This window comes from Fulmarus glacialis, unplaced genomic scaffold (assembly GCF_000690835.1).
Source record: "Fulmarus glacialis isolate BGI_N327 unplaced genomic scaffold, ASM69083v1 scaffold25320, whole genome shotgun sequence".
Classification (NCBI taxonomy): Eukaryota; Metazoa; Chordata; class Aves; order Procellariiformes; family Procellariidae; genus Fulmarus; species Fulmarus glacialis.
This window is the reverse complement of record NW_009189932.1, coordinates 1-17,445: the sequence shown is the minus strand read 5'-3', so window position 1 is coordinate 17,445 and position 17,445 is coordinate 1. Positions and strand designations below refer to the sequence as shown.

General features: G+C 37.7%; 2 protein-coding genes across 3 annotated transcripts; one reads left to right on the top strand and one right to left on the bottom strand.

The window, feature by feature from the left end:
* Positions 1-277: 277 nt before the first annotated feature.
* On the top strand, positions 278-2,172 carry ANKRD37 (ankyrin repeat domain 37; the record flags this gene model as incomplete). Its single annotated transcript, XM_009584000.1, has 3 exons — positions 278-430; positions 1,142-1,233; positions 1,722-2,172. Coding segments are annotated over 3 exons (483 nt in total), but the record flags the coding sequence as incomplete, so codon positions are not given.
* Positions 2,173-2,778: 606 nt separating this feature from the next.
* Positions 2,779-17,049, bottom strand: UFSP2 (UFM1-specific peptidase 2). 2 transcript variants are annotated; one of them, XM_009583980.1, is made up of 12 exons: positions 17,008-17,049; positions 15,729-15,807; positions 13,685-13,865; positions 13,536-13,602; positions 13,054-13,211; positions 12,045-12,237; positions 10,429-10,575; positions 9,813-9,977; positions 8,336-8,460; positions 6,158-6,234; positions 4,556-4,680; positions 2,779-3,105 (listed from the first exon to the last, which is right to left on the bottom strand). In XM_009583980.1, exons 1-12 carry the CDS (start codon positions 17,047-17,049, stop codon positions 3,019-3,021), a joined length of 1,446 nt encoding a protein of 481 aa, XP_009582275.1. In that variant the 3' UTR covers positions 2,779-3,018. The 2 variants fall into 2 exon arrangements, with proteins under 2 accessions (XP_009582275.1, XP_009582283.1); XM_009583988.1 differs by lacking the exon at positions 17,008-17,049 and having other exon boundaries at positions 13,054-13,205; positions 15,729-15,801.
* Positions 17,050-17,445: the final 396 nt, after the last annotated feature.

The window sequence follows — 17,445 nt, the reverse complement described above, 5'->3', positions numbered from 1 at the left end:
GGTCTGTTGCTTCTGTCTGACCGGGAGCCCAGCTACGGAACTGTATGAAGTGTAGTTTGCCTGGAGCTGCTGCTAGGTATGTTGGGGCACTGCCGACATCGATCTGGGTAAGGGATTAAAAGCCAAAAGAGCCACGCTTGGATTGCTTTTTTTAAAAAGGGCATTCTCAAGGAACATAAAGGTCCGATGATGTGTGTGAGCGGGATGTTTTCTGCTTTCTTAAGACTTAGACTGGCATTAACATTGTACTTGTTTTTTGGTATCGTGTTTATTTTAGTCTGGTGGTTTCAGCAATCTGTTTGAGGCAGGAACCGGTGTGAACGCACCTGCAGATGCCTTTGGTCAGTCTCCAGCTCACTTGGCTGCTTGTGGCGGTGAAGCTTTTTTCCTACTTTGGCAACTGCAGACAGGAGCGAATTTGAACCAACAGGTAAAAATACAGAAGTTTTGTTTCTCCCACTTCTAATCTGGCATGTCAGTAAATCCAATTTATATTATTTACATTTTTTTTTTTACCTAAGAGAGGTTTTATATACACAGTTGTATTGCATGAGGTATCTGGGGTTGCTTATTTTAGAGTAACTTTATTCTAGCATGAACCAGAAATCCTGTCTATATGCATTAGCAATTTAATTTGCTATGTATAATGCAATTTTCACACTTACAGTGCTGCATGCAGATGTCAAAAGAACTTCTTTTACACAAATGAGTGTTCCTTTTTCCTCGCAAATTTTGCTCCTACTTCCAGTAAACATAAGGATTCTTCCTCTAGCTGCAAAGTTTAATTTGCTCATACCTCTGAGCTGGTAGCAGCAAGCTGTTGGTCACAGCAATCCCTGAATGGTGCTGAAAGATGCCGTTAATCAGTGTACGGAGCGTATTCTGTGTAAATAATCTTTTAGAAGGTAAAGGTTAAACAACGAGTATTGCATAGGGCAGTATTTCTACTTTGCTGTGATAAATACATGTAATGGCAGTTATTGAGTACACTTTACTAGCTATCTTCCTTTAATCTCTCTCTCAACTCACAGCAGACTGGTATACAGAGTAACATTCTGTAAACAGTCATGTTGGAGAACACAATAGCTTCATCCTATTCCCCTTCCTTCAAATGACTGCTATATATAAATTGTGTTTTTAGGACTGCCTTGGAGAAGCCCCAATTCATAAAGCAGCAAAAGTTGGGAGTTTGGAATGCCTTGCTCTCCTTGTTGCTGGCGATGCCAAAATTGAGTAAGTTGAGCTACATTTAGTAATTTCATTCAAAGGATACATGTATTTTACGCAGTACTTTTTCTTCTTCAGAGTGTGCGCATGCTAAGACTGTAAATATAGCATGACTATAGTCATAAGAGCAGCATTAAAAACTGCTATAGACATAAACACCAAAGTAGCATAGACCATATGCTGCTATTTAGTTCCACATTAAAAACCTCTCTAGTAACTGCTAAGAGAATATTCCTGATCGTAAGTTCTCGTTAGTTTTAGCCAGTCACAGTCTGATAAATTTATTTTAAAATAATTATTCCTTGTTGCATTTAATACCAGCCCTCTGTACGAGTAGAGCCCCACACTATCCTTGACAAGCCTTCTTGGTAGTGATTCTCTGTACTGATTTTTATACCTTTGTCTAAAGTACCACTTAATTAATCTTGAGCAGTACTTGCTCATAATATGTATTTCAATTTAATTGAATGTTTATTTTTAATTCTATGTTTCAGCTTGTGCAACAACAGTGGACAAACAGCAGCAGACCTCGCACTGGCTTATGGCTTTCTGGAATGTGCCAAGTTCCTCGCAACAATTCAGCACACTCAGACAATGAAAATGAGAGGACAGCCTGGCTACTCACTAAGTGACAAACGTGGCTTGCCCAGAGAGGATCTAGCTGCACAGAAACAAGAAAGTGAAAGCAGCAGATCCGTAAGCAGGAAGAGGAGAAGATCAGATGGTGTGTAATACTGTTGGTTTACTACAATTCAGATATTTTTCTTTTTTTTTTTTTTTAAACGATTTTAGCATTTAAGTAAATAAATTTGGTGTTAGATACACAGCAGTTGCACTTAGAAGCCTGCTAGTAAAGATCAACTTGCATAGATATTTAAGGTTACGGTCTTATCAAAAATGGATAGTACATGGGGAATGCCACCAAAAAGTCTACTTTAACAAGGAGGGGGGGGGAAGGGAGTAGCTACAGACTTACTCTTGTTTGGTCATATGACAGATCTTGTCTCCTAGCTGACAAAAGAAACAGCTTGTAATCCCAAAAATTAAATCAAGGGGAATCCGAAGTCTGAAGAAACATGACTCGACTATGCATTGAGCAGCCAGATGTGTATGCTGGTACATTGTCTCCTTCTGAGAAGGAGGAAAGCTCGTTTGTTTTTACTTCTTACAGAAGACTGTTGTGTTGGGTTTTTTTTTCCCTAGAATAGTTGTATTCATACAGCTATAAATAAATGAGCATATAACAATTAATTCTCTCACTTTTTTTTCCTGTGTAAAGATGAGAACGAAGTTCATACAATTCAGTACATATAGCCATCTTTCTCCCACTCCTCTTCTAAAATGCTGTTATCAACAGTACCAGCAGCAAACGATGCCTTTGAACAGATCCATAGCGCATAAGACAGCTGGCTATATGGAACTTGAAAGGTAGGGGACAGTTCATCTTTTTGAAAGAAAGAATTCCATAAAATAAAAGGATTGGGCATTTAATCTCTAAAGATTTTAGCATAACAAAAAATGCTATATAAACATAAAGTTGTCCTAGCCAAAAGAAAAGAGTATTAGTTACCCAATAAATGTATTTGTAAGAAATACAGTTCCCAGCAGACAACTCTTATTTTTAGAGGTTTCATTTTAAAAAAAAAATTTCTTAATTTAAATAACTCAAGCAACATTCCTATTTCAACTGGGTTTTGATTGACTTAAAGCATTATTTTGATAAATAACAATACAGTTGTATCTAGATCAGCTAGTATTCTGGCTTAGCATGTTCCAGCATAAGAGTGGAATTTAAATAGTTTTTGGTCGTTGAGGTAGGCACAGATTATAATAGGCGTCCTTGTTCCAAAACTCCAGGCCCTTCCATCCACACCAGCCCTGTTCAAGAAAAAGCAAGATAGCATTTAAATCTACTACGAATTCTGTTTTTCCTATCTACTACTATTGGATGTGTTTTATTTTACTAATTTTAATCTAAGCTGTATGCATTCTTTTCAAATTTCTATAGAATGCAATGACACGCAATTTTCAGAAAGTTCTCTACATGCCTGGAAACACATTAACAGAAAACACTTTACAGAGTCTCTCTCTCCCCCTTCTTCCCTCCCTACCCCAGCTCAGTTCCTAAAAAGTAGCATCTCTTCCCTCCCGCCCTCCCCACTAGCTTCTGCTGCTACAGAGAGACTAATATTATTCTGAAACTCTATCATTCTCACTGTTCCCATTTCTCGTCTTGAATCCTTGCCTTCTTCGATAACAGTTGATATTTCAGAGCCAAACAGAGCTCTTAATATGAGAAGGTGTGCTGTTGATCATGATTTAGCAGAAAAAGTCTAACAAAGCTCTTAAGTTTGCAGAGTACCACATAATTATATGAGGTGTTTTTGAAGAAAAGAGCTACAAACTTACAGTCCACCTCAGTTCCTCCCCTCCCCTGCCACTTTTGATGAGGAAAAGGGATTCTGCATCGACCATTCCTGAACACCTTGCAGCTGTAACAGCCTTTGGCTCTGCCTGTTCTTTGGAAATTGTTTCTTTCTGTATTCATTTCAAGCTTTGAACATTATGGGGCTAGCAAAACGTTTCAACAGCTTTTCTAGTTGGGCCCAACCCAAGGGTATTAAATAAAGATATGAAATAAAAGTTGCTATTTACAACTTAATATGAAGAACAGAAAAGCAACTGGTTACTTAACACCTATAGGATGATTTAGCCACTTTCACAGTTTAAGTTTCTGACACTATGTTTACTGTTTTGTAATGTGCCATATCATCCCTTTTAGTAGCTTTAAATACCGAAATAACATTACATACCATTTAGTTTCCCAGATTTTCAAAACAGCTCAGTACCTGCCCTTTCAACTTAGTTCAAGGCCTGATTTGACAATGCCTAGTGTTGGATTTTTAAAAATTTTTTTAAAATTTTAAATCTCCTCTGCTTCAGTAACAGCATTTTACAGGCTGAACAGATTTTTCTACTCCATTCAAAATATCAAACACATTTATTGTATATACTACTGGGTAAAAAGGGGGATGGTTTAATTCAGAGAAAGTAAAGAACATTTCTTTGTACTCTAATAACTTTATGTAGTCGCTGACCCAATATATCTTCTCCGAAGACACTAAGTTTCAGAAACTACCAATAAGTATATATGCAAGTTAACTGGGATCAGCACTTCCTCCATAAGGAATGGAGAAGCCATAGAACAGCCGATTTGTATTTGGCTGTACTTTATTTGTTTAATGCCAAAATATATGTATATACATATGTGTGTGTGTATCTCTCTCTCTCTCTCTCTCTCTCTATGTGCATATGCATCAAGCCTTACCTTTTCCAAAATAACATGCAGATCTTCTCCTCCAGTGTAATGGGGGTCTAGAATCAAATATTTTATGTGCCCTGTAATCTCATTCCAAGCCACTCCTAGTATCGTGTGAGCCAAAACACCTCCACCTAAAATAGGAGAAAGACAAATTGCTAAAAATTTTTCACTGAGATTGGCTAAATGTGCAAGCCTAAACCAAACATCAACACTTTCTATTAACAGATTAGCTTGGTTATCAAAATGATTCTGAAGCTGTCCCACATAAGATTCTTTGCGTTACTAAACAACATATCTTTACTACAACTAGAGAAGGTTACTTATCTTCCTTTACTTACTACAACTAGAGAATTTACTTTCCAAATTTCCATGTCAGCAAGGCAGGTTAAATCCTCAGCACTTCCACCAGATGAAATCAAGAATATTTCAAACATCTGTTTTGCTCACTTCTTCTTTAAAGAAACTTAACTGTAGAAAAGGAATCTGGAAAACTTGTCGGTTGTAAAAGGACTAAAATTAGAACAGAAATCAGAATTTCTGGATAAGGGTTATCTGCTGTTTTCTACTAAATTCCATCAATGGATATTAGGGGCAGAGTAGTAATTTCTGACTCCCCTTTCTCTAGCCTGCAAACAGGGAAAGGGGACATTTTGATGAGCTGGCCACAGGCCAACTCTTGCATGTTTCTTTCAGATAGCGTGAAGAGTTTACATCCTTGGGATACTGCAGTAATGACTCCACACCACAAATAGGAATTGCAAAAAATCCCAAAATAACAGAAGCAAAAAACTCCCCCAAACCCATCCCAAAAAGACAACCTCTGCCCCCCGCCCCCAACAACAACAACAAAAATTAAATCAATCCACAAGAGAGCATTACAGGGAAGGATAAGCTACAGACTAAAAGATTTTTCAATATAGGATTCTACATTCTTGAAATTCAGACAAAAAGGCTGCTGAAAGAATATTTCACACCAAAATCTGGACTTTTGGCACCTCTAATTTGAGAAAGTAACACTATCTTTATGGAATGCCAAATACTGATTGTGAAAATTGCTAAAATTAAAATTTTATTAAAGCTGAAAATGGTATTTTCAATATTCTTCATTTCCTAAACCACAGCTGTCTTGGAAATAGCTCAATTAAAGTTACGGCATACTTATGAATGCCATTTCTTATGTTACCAACATTTCAGTTTATTAAAACTGATCTTAAAAAGAATTTGGGTAATACCCTTCTCTTCAAAGCTAGATAAACACTACTCTTCTGTGATGGGAAGTTTTGGGGAACTGTACGAACCTCTATTCCTCTAGAGAGCAGAGGTCAGCTCTCCAGTTCTGACTTTAACAGCAGTTTTTAAGAACACCATTAGGATTCACTTTTGTTACCAGGTTTAATACTGAGCTTGGGAGAAATACTGAGTGAAAAAATACCAGACAGACTAAACTGTATCATTTTCCAGGCTCCCTTCAGAGAAGCATAATTTTTAATTCATCTAGAGTTTTGATTAACTCTTGTACAGTAAACTGAACTAGTTCTAACTGAAATGAAATTTAGCATAGGGAGGCCACGCACTTTCATTGGCATTCTTTGATACTTGAGCACTTACCAATCATAACGGGAGTTCCTTCAGTCTTGAAATGATTAGCAAGCTCTCTTCCCTGCAACGCTAGTTCAGAACCCTGGCTAGGTAAGAAAAACAACAATAGATTTGCTATCCTCACTAGGCTTAATTCTCTAATTACCCATTATACTCATTAACTGCATAGGTAACTGATTAGAAAGTGGCTTAAGAGTTTTTCTGTGTAAACATCCTGGGACAATCTGGAAAAAAGTTTTTTAATGCAATTTACAGGTTCTGGTTGGACCAATGAATCTGCTGTAAGCCCAGTTGCCACTGGAGCACCTGGAGTCACCCAGCTTCTATGAAGTGTCTGCTGCTTGTCTCCCACAGTGGGGACAGCCAGTAAACCCCAATGGCTTCCTCCAAGTGGCTGAAAAACAGACCGGCTACGTCTGTCAGCAAGGGGCGGGGGGGAGTCTGAAGTAACAGAACTTCATCAGAAACGTAACAAAAATAAGGTCTTGATAAAGGTGTTTATAATGATGTCTCTGAAGACAGGTTTCCACTGTAATGGCACAAGCAATTGCAGTACTCATACCCAAGTTGGCTTTAGAAAATAAAATCTTAAATAACATTTGTAATCCGTTCAAAGCAACGCTGAACTTAGCTTTGTTATAATCTCCCTGCTTTCCTTGTCAACTATGGGGACCAGCCATAGACAAAAGAAGTCTACGTGGAAGAGAAAGGCACACACACAATACATGCACATACTCCAGGATTCAGAGCTGAAGACATATGTCTGACGGAGACTCATACTTCCCTTAGAAGACTGACAGCGCTCCCAAAAGTGGTGACAGAAGCTAGGCAAGGAAATTAATACAGATATTTTTATTCTCTTGTCTTTGTATTCTTTCATATAGTGGTTAACCTCTTGAAAAGTCAAAGAAAGCCTATGTGCTTGCTTCTCAAGCTCCTGGAGAGATGGATTAAATGCAGACAGAATACAAAACTGGAACTCTGGGCAATGGTGCATTTACAATAATGGATTCAGTACTAGCGTTGTTGGTGCAGCTGTGAAGTCTTACTTCCATAAAGAGTTAGACGTGCTAGCTGGAAATAAGCCCTAGAAAAATGCTATCCACTGCCAGTGACCAGCTGAAAAAGATGCATGACACTTCTTCTCAGCATGGTAATGTTGGCTTTTCATAACCCTGAAAAACATTGGTGCCCTCTTGTAGCAGCACTATGAGCAATTCTACCCAGTTCACAAAGGAATCTATTTGATGTTCTTATGTGCAGGAATAAAAACCTTCATACTGGCAGGGCTTGTCAGAGCTGCTATAAATAATAGGCGGATCATCTGCAAATATAAGCTCTGGAACAAAAACGATTAAAATTGGCTGTATAAAGCTTTGCAAAATATGGAAGAACTGAACTATTTTCCTGCCATTGAGAGTCACCATCACCATGGTCACATGCTGTTTTAGAATATCCACAGTAGAATCTAGTCTAAATAAACATAACTCATGAGTAGTATTTTGTTTGACTAGAATTTTCACACACGCTAAGTTAGTATATATTCTTTATTTCATGATTGTATTTCTGACAAAGTGTTTAGGGATTTGTTAGTCTGCTTAGTGCTGCCTAAATGATAAAAATCCAGTAACTTTAATTCTGATAAATGCTGAACATCATTCTTTTTCTCCTAAATATACTTGTAGGGTTCTTTATTGTGTATGAGAGCGTCAGATTATCAGAATGGAAATAAATTCCTTGTTTTATCTGTCACACAAACCCAGAAAAGAGAACACTATTTCCAGGCTGCTCAGCAATTTGTCTCAATCCTGAACTGATGGGTTAGCTCTGTGGATGAAGTAATAATTTACTGTCAGTGTGCATTCAGTTCATTATGACCGCCAGGCTGTGTGCCTGCTTCAAAAATTATGTTTGAGATGCAAAGGAATAGGCTGAATTCCACATCAGTTTGCATATCATTAAGCAATTTCTAGCAACTGGAACCCCAAGCCCACACGAAATTTAACACCACCTTCATTTATAAGCACTTAGCACAACCAAAGGCAGGAATACAAGGTTTATGAACAAGGAACCCTTAAAAGATTTATCATCTCTTTTATTATCCAATGTATTGTAATGGTAATTTGCATTTAAGGCATTCAGTCTTTTTAATAATTACTGAGCTATTGAACAGGTATTAATTCTTACCTGACAAATAATATTTTTGATGTTATTCCAAAGAGCTGATTCAAAACAAGTTGTACCTCAATCGAACCAATCCATTGCCGTGACCCAACAAATGCTGCAGGCTTGTCTCCAGCATCAACCAGTGCCTTTGCAACATCATGACGAAGAAAAACAAACGTCAACAACATATAGTAGGCAATTCCACCACTTTTTGTGAACCAAGTTGGTTTATATATATGGGAAAGTGTTTTGAACCTAGCCAGTCAACAGCAGACAAATGGACATTGAATTCATTCATTGCGGTTCTGTTTCGGAAATGTCACTTGAACACTAACACAGCAGTGCCTACAAGCACAGAACATAACCCCAGGTCTACAGGCAGACTTCAGGCTGGGAGGGTGAGCACTGAGCTGTCTAATAATGGAGTGCATCATTTGCACTGCAGAATCCACTTCACAGACTGAAGTACCTGGATTCCCATTCAAAGCGCCTCAGAAAAGGATCCAGAAAATAGCGTTCTGAGGAAGAGGCCACTGAAATACACTGAAGGTTGTGGTTTATTTTAAACTCTTCTCCATTCTGAGGCTTGTATGTTACACGCAGCACTTGAGAGGGGACTTTTCCACTGAGGATAAAAGCCCACAAAGTCTCCTGAAGGCTACTGCCCTCTTCTACAGGTCTAAAAATACTACAGGAGTGCACGGACTTCAGTTGCTTTTAGGTTTAGGAGTGGACTGAGAAACATTCAGGAAATGCAGTTTTAACTTTAGTGCTCACATCCCTGTTAAGTACGATGAAAGTTGTTTTATGGACTGAATCAAACGTTGCTAAAAATGTTCAGTAAATAAATATAACACGAAGAACTATTTTTAGAAGACTGAAAATAATTGCAGTATTTCTTGTTAGGCATACAACATTGGCTACCCAAGCCTACAATTTTTCTTCAGTGTGTTAACAGAAATGAACATATTCAGGTATGCATTTGAATTCACAACAGAAAAAGAAGTGAAGGAGAATTCAAAGGAACAGGAAAAGACCGCTACTCTCAAAGACAAAGTTACAAAAGAAAGCAGTAAATCAATGCATAGCATCTGGGACTAATCCAGCTGTCATTGAAGACAAAAGTCAGTTTTAAAACTGATTTTAATATGACACATCGGCTTCTTTGTTTTCTTTCATTTGACAAAAACAGTGAAAATGTCATAATTCGAGCTTCTAATAGAACATTAATCCAAAGAAATATTTAGAAAACTATTTTAATGAGTCTTATTTGTACAGATAATGTCACCCGACACTGATAAACATTTTGAGACAGATCTCCTATAATAAAACTTGTTAAGAGTAGTAATTCAGAACTACTATAGTTCCATTCAAGAGATAAAAATATCACACAAATCTGAAGTCTAAAATATATGAAATTGGTATTTTAAAAATAACCTAGACAAACTTTTCCAGACAAATGTGCATAAAATAATTAATCTGCCTAAATGTTCTGTACCTGTTGAATTTCCTTGTGTGTTGGTATAGGTGTATCAATGTAACCTTGGTGCTTGAACCAAGAACAGATTGTCTGCAAAGACCGATAAGCACAGCCCCAACCACCGTCATCAAACCGATCCTGCATGTAGTGGTGATAACTATATACGCCATGTACTAAATAAACCTGCACAGAAAGAGATAATACAAAGGAATACACGTGCATCAATTTTCAGAGAAGTCATATGACTTGTCACTTGCACTGTAAAAGCTTTCAGCTGGGGATTGCAAATCTTTGGGAGAATTGAAGGGTTGTTACTCACACATGATTACTCCTCCTGTTTTTGTCTCCTAAACACCATCGTTCATAGTTTTAGTGTCTTGCCCTGGTTCTGAGAAACTTTCAAAATACATGCTAAAAACATGTACATCCTTTTCCAAGAAGCAGCAATTTCTTTGGGACAAATATAGCTAAAGCAATGCTATTTTGTGCAGAGAAGCCCTTTTGCTTAAAAGGCCAAGTCAGTTACTTCACTTTCTCATCTATACAATACCGACTATCTAAATTACTTCTTTTAACAACAAATCTCAAGTAAAATAAAAAGTACTTTCTTACAAATGTTTAAATTCAAACTTACCATACCAGACTCTGTACCAGGTGAATTAAGATGTAAATGTGGATTTCTGAGATATCCATCTTTATATGGTTCATCTGGAAAATGATAAGCATTTGCTCTCTTGAAATATGGTCTGTCACAAGGCAGATTGAATAACCCATGCAATTCCTACATGCAAGTTAGAATAAAAATAAAGAACACAATTCAAATTTTGGATTAAAAGAAACATTACATTGTAAGTAACAATAAAGACATAAACAATTTTAATAGCATAGTTTAGCAAATTAATATATTAAAATGTGCTTAATTAAATATTCAGCATGTACATTTACTACTAGATCTCACCTCTCAAAGGAAACTCATGGAGGCTTACCTCCTATCTAAAGGGCCCACTATTTTATGGAGTCCTGTTACATTATGCCTGCCACCAGAGACCCACTGAAGGTATCACGAGTGACAAGTGTCTTATGAAAGTATGATAAAATACACCGTAACAGAAAAGGATTACAATTTTATCTATGTAGTAGTATAGATACACACAGTCCAAATTATAATCTTAACTAATATTGAAGACATACAAATACTACATACTTGAGACAAAGTACAGATACTGAGTTTATGGTTTAAGCAGATTCAGCCTATTTTTAAATCTCTTAAACACTGTTTACAACACAGCAGCCACGTTTAAAGAGATATATTGTCTTATTTCACAGAGCTTAAGAGTGAAAGGAATGCTGATATCATCTAGGATAACGTGTGTAATACAGGTAATACAGTTTACGCCGATGACCCAACGCTGAACCCAACTACCTTAGCTACACTAACACTTAGCAATCAGTGGATAGAAGTGAAGAGAAGACAGAGAGCAGGAAAGACTTAACGTGCCATGAATGCCTAAGGCCTCTGCAAATGCAAGGAATATGTGAGGCTTTATATACGCAGTAATGCTTCACACGGAAGAAGAAAATGAGAAATCCGCTTGTGTAACTGCGTGACCTGAACTGCCATCTCCCAGGTACACCTCTCAGTCTGAAAGGACTGCCACATCAGAACATTCTTCCACCTCATCCATATTCCTTTTTCTAGATATGCCAACCCAGAAGGCAAAAACCAACCAAACAAAAGCTAGCTAAGGCTGATCAGCTGTGAGCCGCAAAAAGCAGCCCCCCCAAAACAAACAAACAAAACCCCCAACAACACACAACCCCAAGAAAGAAACCAAAACAAACAAAAAAACCCCAACCCTAACCCTTTCAGGACACCTGTTGAAGCCTGAAAGTAAAAACACACTACAAGCAATCTACCATGGAAGCAGAGAAATTCAAAGAATACAGTACCAGAAGTACAATTTAGATAAAACCTATCTCAAACATATCCTATGTAGTTTTAAAGTTTCTATTGTTCCCTTACAAAAATGAGATCTTACACATTTTATAAAATAACTTCTAATAAATCGAGCTTCCACATTCAGTATACTGCTTCAGTTATGATAAAAATAAATTAAAAAAATAGCAGTATCTGTTAGTATTTATTCTACATTGGCTAAATGAAAAGCTTTACCACTGCTTCAGTTACAATAATAATAATAATTTAAAAAAAAAAACAAAACAGGTTCTGTTAGTATTTGTTGGCTTTACCTTTCTGTAACTTTCCAGCTGATCATCTGAAATACCTGTAGGATACGAGATTGTTACAAGGTGATTTTTTCCTGGTAACACAAAATGAAATTGTTCTGGTACGACAATCGATGTTCCCTTCATGTATTTCATGATACATCTTTCCATGTCAGTTAATTGCCCGTGAATTGCTTTCACTAGGAGATTCTGTACCCTGCAAAGTAAAAGGGAGAATATTTAAGTAGAACAGTGATGGTGGATCATTTCCTCTCATAGCTCTGATAGTTATACAACACTTCTAGGCATATTTGCCTGGTCTGATGAACTTAGCATTTCCATGCTTCCACTCCCACAGAGAAAAACAGAACCTCACTGTGCTTTACTCAAAGCATGTCTGCACACAGCAACTACTCCCTGGTGATCCAGCCCTCCAAAGAGCAGGTACCCACCCTGGTCTCGTATCAGAAACGCAACCATTATGAGCATTTGCCGAAATAAAACTCACATATATGACTATATGGGGGTGTTTTTTGCATTTTATCCCCACCCCATTTAGCATCCTTCAGAGTCAAATCCTATGTAAAAAGAGCAAGAAAAAAAAAAAAAGAGGAAGACTCATGTTTTCCACCTTCACCTACCCAGCTGCAGCCCTTAACATAGTACTGAGATTACAAAGACTCATCAAATACTCCAACTCTCACTCTTTTATGCACACTCACGTACTTACAAGAATTTTTAGAACATTTTCCTGACTTTCTCAATCCCTTGCTAAGCAACAGTTACGAGTTATCAAATCTATCCAACATTGCTAAACTGAATTTTTTTTAGATAGCAAAAAGATTGTGTCTCAAGATTATTAAAGCTAACAACTGCCTTTAGGAGCTTTCATTGTTTATAAAGTTAAAATTCCAGTACGAAAATACTACATGCTACTTCACTAAACTGATTAATGATATGATAGCTTTACTTCATTATTTCAAGAAAAAGCAGAAATGAAGCTGAAAAATTACAAGCTCAGGATAACACTTACTTTCCCCATGTTTCTTCTGGAGAAACAGATACAACAACATCAACTGGTAATGTCATATTAATGTAGTGGTGTTCCTTATTTTCCCTTTCAATGACTGGAGCCAAAGCAGCTAATGAAGACGTCATTTCCAACATGAGGTCTATATTGACTACCTGCTGCTGCAGAGAATAAGGACACCAATAGTACACCTCCAATAACACATGCACCAAGAAGGCAAAAGTAAGATTGCAGATATTTCGTATCAAACTCAGTAATGAAATAATTGGGTTTAAAAAAAGCTAGTAATGTTATAGACAAATTTCTACATGCTGATCTACTGTAGATGAATCTCTGCATTCATGCTAAGTGTCAATGACTTTAAAAGGGTTCTTTTAAGTCATGACAATGTCTATTTGTGAACAGAAAAGCCTACGGAGAGAGATCTAAAAATTTTTAAATGATACACCATCTGATATAATTTATTAGTGTGGTGAGACATGTACCGTATCTTGTAACTTTTTATCCTTTTTTTTGCCAAGCTTTCGTTTGGTCTCATCATCTTGATCAAATCTGAAATATCAACAGAAAGAGAAATTTCTATAACATGAAATTAATCTATTGAAAAAATTATATATTTTTAAAATATACTCACTGTATAAATCGCCTTATCTCCTTACAAGGAGAATCATCAGTCAGCTCTGGAACAGTGTTCATACCATTGTTAGGCCACACATAGACTGAACTGTGGCAAATTCTTAATACAAGAACATCTGAGGACAGTTTGTTTGCAAGATCACTGAAAACATATCCTAATGCCTTTTTTGTTGATGCCTCTGAAACACAGTAAGGATACAATTAGCCTAGAAAATTCTCTCATTTTTGTTATAGCTGCTGGGCATACATTTAAATAAAAAAAATTGTTTTGACTTGGAATAAAAACATAAGTGCTGTTATGATCAGAAAAATGGCTATATAAACAAAAAATGAGGTAAGATTTCACTTAGCAGGTCAAACATTCACACTCATACCTGCCTGAACAAAAGTGTATTGTTTCTCTCAGATGCTGTCAAATATGAAGAACTGAATGAATTACAGAAGAATAAACCTGTCGTTTCTCACATCAATAATTCTTAACCAAGCCTACAGCTGCAAACAAACTTCTATGTACAGACAAACTTCTACATATGGGTTATATTTAGTCTTTTGAGTAAATGCTGGAAAGATTCAATCTGAGTCACATGTTTCTGACTTCATAATCATTATCCAGAAATACAAACCAAAAACATACTAATTTTTTGGAAAAGCAGGGCCTACACTCCAGCTGCAGACCAAATTTTGGCCAATGTACACCTGTAACTGTAAGCCACACCCTGGTCAGCCTGAATCTTTATTACTGGTATAGATGTCTGTCTTTCAGAGCTTGACTTGACTTCTTAAGTTTCACCCACTCCTTACAACCTGAACCAATACTGGATACAACAGAGCAACTTTTGCACATTACCAGTGTTGTCTTCCTCACTGAGGAGATTAACAACCATTACTTAGAATGCAACAAGCCATACAAAGCCTAACAAGCTATCAAAGACTATGCCGAACTGTATTTCTTTAACAATTTAACTTAGATTTGGCCACTATCAATTGACTTTTGCACTAGAAGTCTATAAAAGCTACATTATTAGAAAAATTAAACAAACCCCAACATATTTAGCTAAATCTCCTCCAAACGAAAAACCTCACTGCCTTCAAAGGAGTGGTCTGTCATATTCACATACTATTTCTCTGTAGAGTATTATGCTGCAGTTGGACAATCTCGTATCACTCTGCTTCGCTGTGGCTAAAATTCACTACACTGTAAACAAAGTCAAATAAATAGCCTTTCTCTGAGGATGCAATTCACAAAAAGTTGCTTTGCATAAGGCCAACCTATTCAACACTTCTACTCCACACCATGAACTGAAATGAGCCAAAGTTCCTTTTCAAGGTTCACTAGCTCTGAATTCAGAGTTTCTAGTAAAGACATGTCCTTTTAAAATGCAGAATGAGCTACAGTTGAGCTAAAGACACCCTCCTTCCGCACTCTGCCCTGTGATAGCTCAATGGCCACTGATAGCCTTGAGAAGACTTTTTGAAGTGAATTTCACATTATTGTAAGAATGCGGAACTAGAGGAGCCTCTTAACGCCATATGGTCTAGTCCCTTGTTATCACATGGAATTGCAGTAGCCAATCCCGCCTAAATTCAGTAGAGTAACTAGTTAGCCTGTTCATCTTCTCTATTACTCTAGAAAGACTAGACCACAATCTCAAAACTGTATTATTAATGTAATCCTGTTATAACCAAATTCATTGTCATTAAATTATTCTCTGTTTGCTTAGAATTTCAGGGTCAACTTTGGGATCAAACTGAAAAGTGATCCCAATACCATATCCATAAGCAGGAAAAATATGTAAATAAAATGACCTAAAAATGGCAATTTAAACTACTTCAAATTAAAATAAAAAACATACAGTGGAAAAAGACTGTCAGAAAATTAATGGAGATAAAGAATAAAATTTTTTGGACATAATCTTTAGGGGTTTGGGAAGAAGCACTTAACATCTGGTGAAATGCCATGAAAATAAACATCACAGCTAGTTAATTAACATTTATATAAATAACCTTTCATTAAGAAATCTATTATAGTCTTATAGACACACCATCAGTAGTTGCTAGCTGAAACGCAAGATCCAAGCCTCCTCTTATTCTAAAGAGTATGTCCATAGCTTCTAGAATTACCTAAGGAGAAAAAAGAGGCAATGAAAATGAATACTTATTTCAATAGGCTTTCTCTCAAGTTACAGTTGACTGTTATGCGAGCACACCGGTAATTACTGCAGCTGCTCAGGGTACGAAAGGCCCGTGAGTAAACAGGGAACCGAGCGGCACAGCAGCACATAGTTGCCAGAGCCAGTACCTCAATTACATGAGTGCTGCTACAAACAGTCCTTAAAACACATTTCCTACCTAAACAAGAAAGTCTTAATTCTATAGTTTTACCATTTTGAAATATTTTGGGTAAAATGTCACTGTTTCTCATTGTTTCAATCCAAATGTTATGTTTCTCTTATGAGTCGTCTTCCAGTTCAAGTAAACCAAGGACTGCTCTGAGCAGTAGAGCAGAAAGGTAATGAAGCACATCTGTAAGCGTGCATTCATCTTGGTTAGGAAGTAACAGCTTCAGGGAAAGGAGAAGAAAAAAATAAGGGGGGGGGAAAATACAACTTTTAGAACCCAGGGGGAGTTTCACGTTTGACGGAAGAGCTGCTTATGCCTGCACAGAGGCCACCCAGCTGTTTCTTTCCCCTTCCGAAGTCCCTGCCCTGTGTCCCTACAACTGCTCGTTGCAGACATTTTAACATGAACTTCATCAGAGAACTCATCCAGATGGAAACCACCCTTTTACGGAGAGAAGGCTTTTTCAGCCAGATCAATTCCCAGTCAAGTTCAACACACCGCTACAAAGACAGTTGTCCCAGAACAGAGAGGAACAAAAGGTGACAGCCCAGAAGACTGTGAGTATTGCTCAGTCTGACAGTCCACAAAAAGAAATGCTTCACAGCCTTAATTGCTCTAAAAAACCCACCAAACACCCGTAAGAATAATTACACTAAGACCCTTATCGCGTAACTGTTTGCTTACAAAGTATGGGAAACTTCCAAGTGCAATGCTAATTCATGAAATAAAATAATCAAAACATAGGCCTAATTTTCTTTCCATTAAATGTATTCTAAGCAGAAATACATTGAAGAGATATGCATGCCTGATGGAAATATAAGGATCTACACTTCTAGCTTTGGACAAAGGGTTTTTGGGTTTCCGTGATTCTGGAGTGCCGAAGTTTACTCCAAGAAACAGAAAAGGCAAGATTGCCATGTTTAACAGGGAACCAATGTTTTGGTACCTGAAGCATAATCTTGAACTATTTTAGATATCTACCTTGAAAAGGTCTTGGAGTGTGGGATCCACAAGTGCCAGCATGTGAAAAAAAGTTTGCCTGGGTCGATGTGAAAGATGTTTTTTATTTGAATTATTACAAGGCAAGAATAACGTTCCCGAATGAAAAGCAGAGCTCTGCAAAAGGAGTGAGGATCTGGCCTTTTGATAGCGGCTCATCATCGTGGATGATGAGGTCTTCTCACAAAAGCCACGCAGGCTGAGACCCCCAAGGTCCCCAGGGGGGACAGGGACAGGCTGCTGCGAGGGGCGGATGAAGGGGCCGGCTCGGGAGGTGCCGCTCCCCCGCCTGACACAACCCGGGCGCTGCAGAAGGGGCCTCACACCCTGAGCTGCCCGAGGGGCCTCCACACCTCCCCCCGAGGTGCCCCTGGGGGCTGGAGGCCCAAACGCCGCCGCGGAGCACCCACCCGGGAGCGG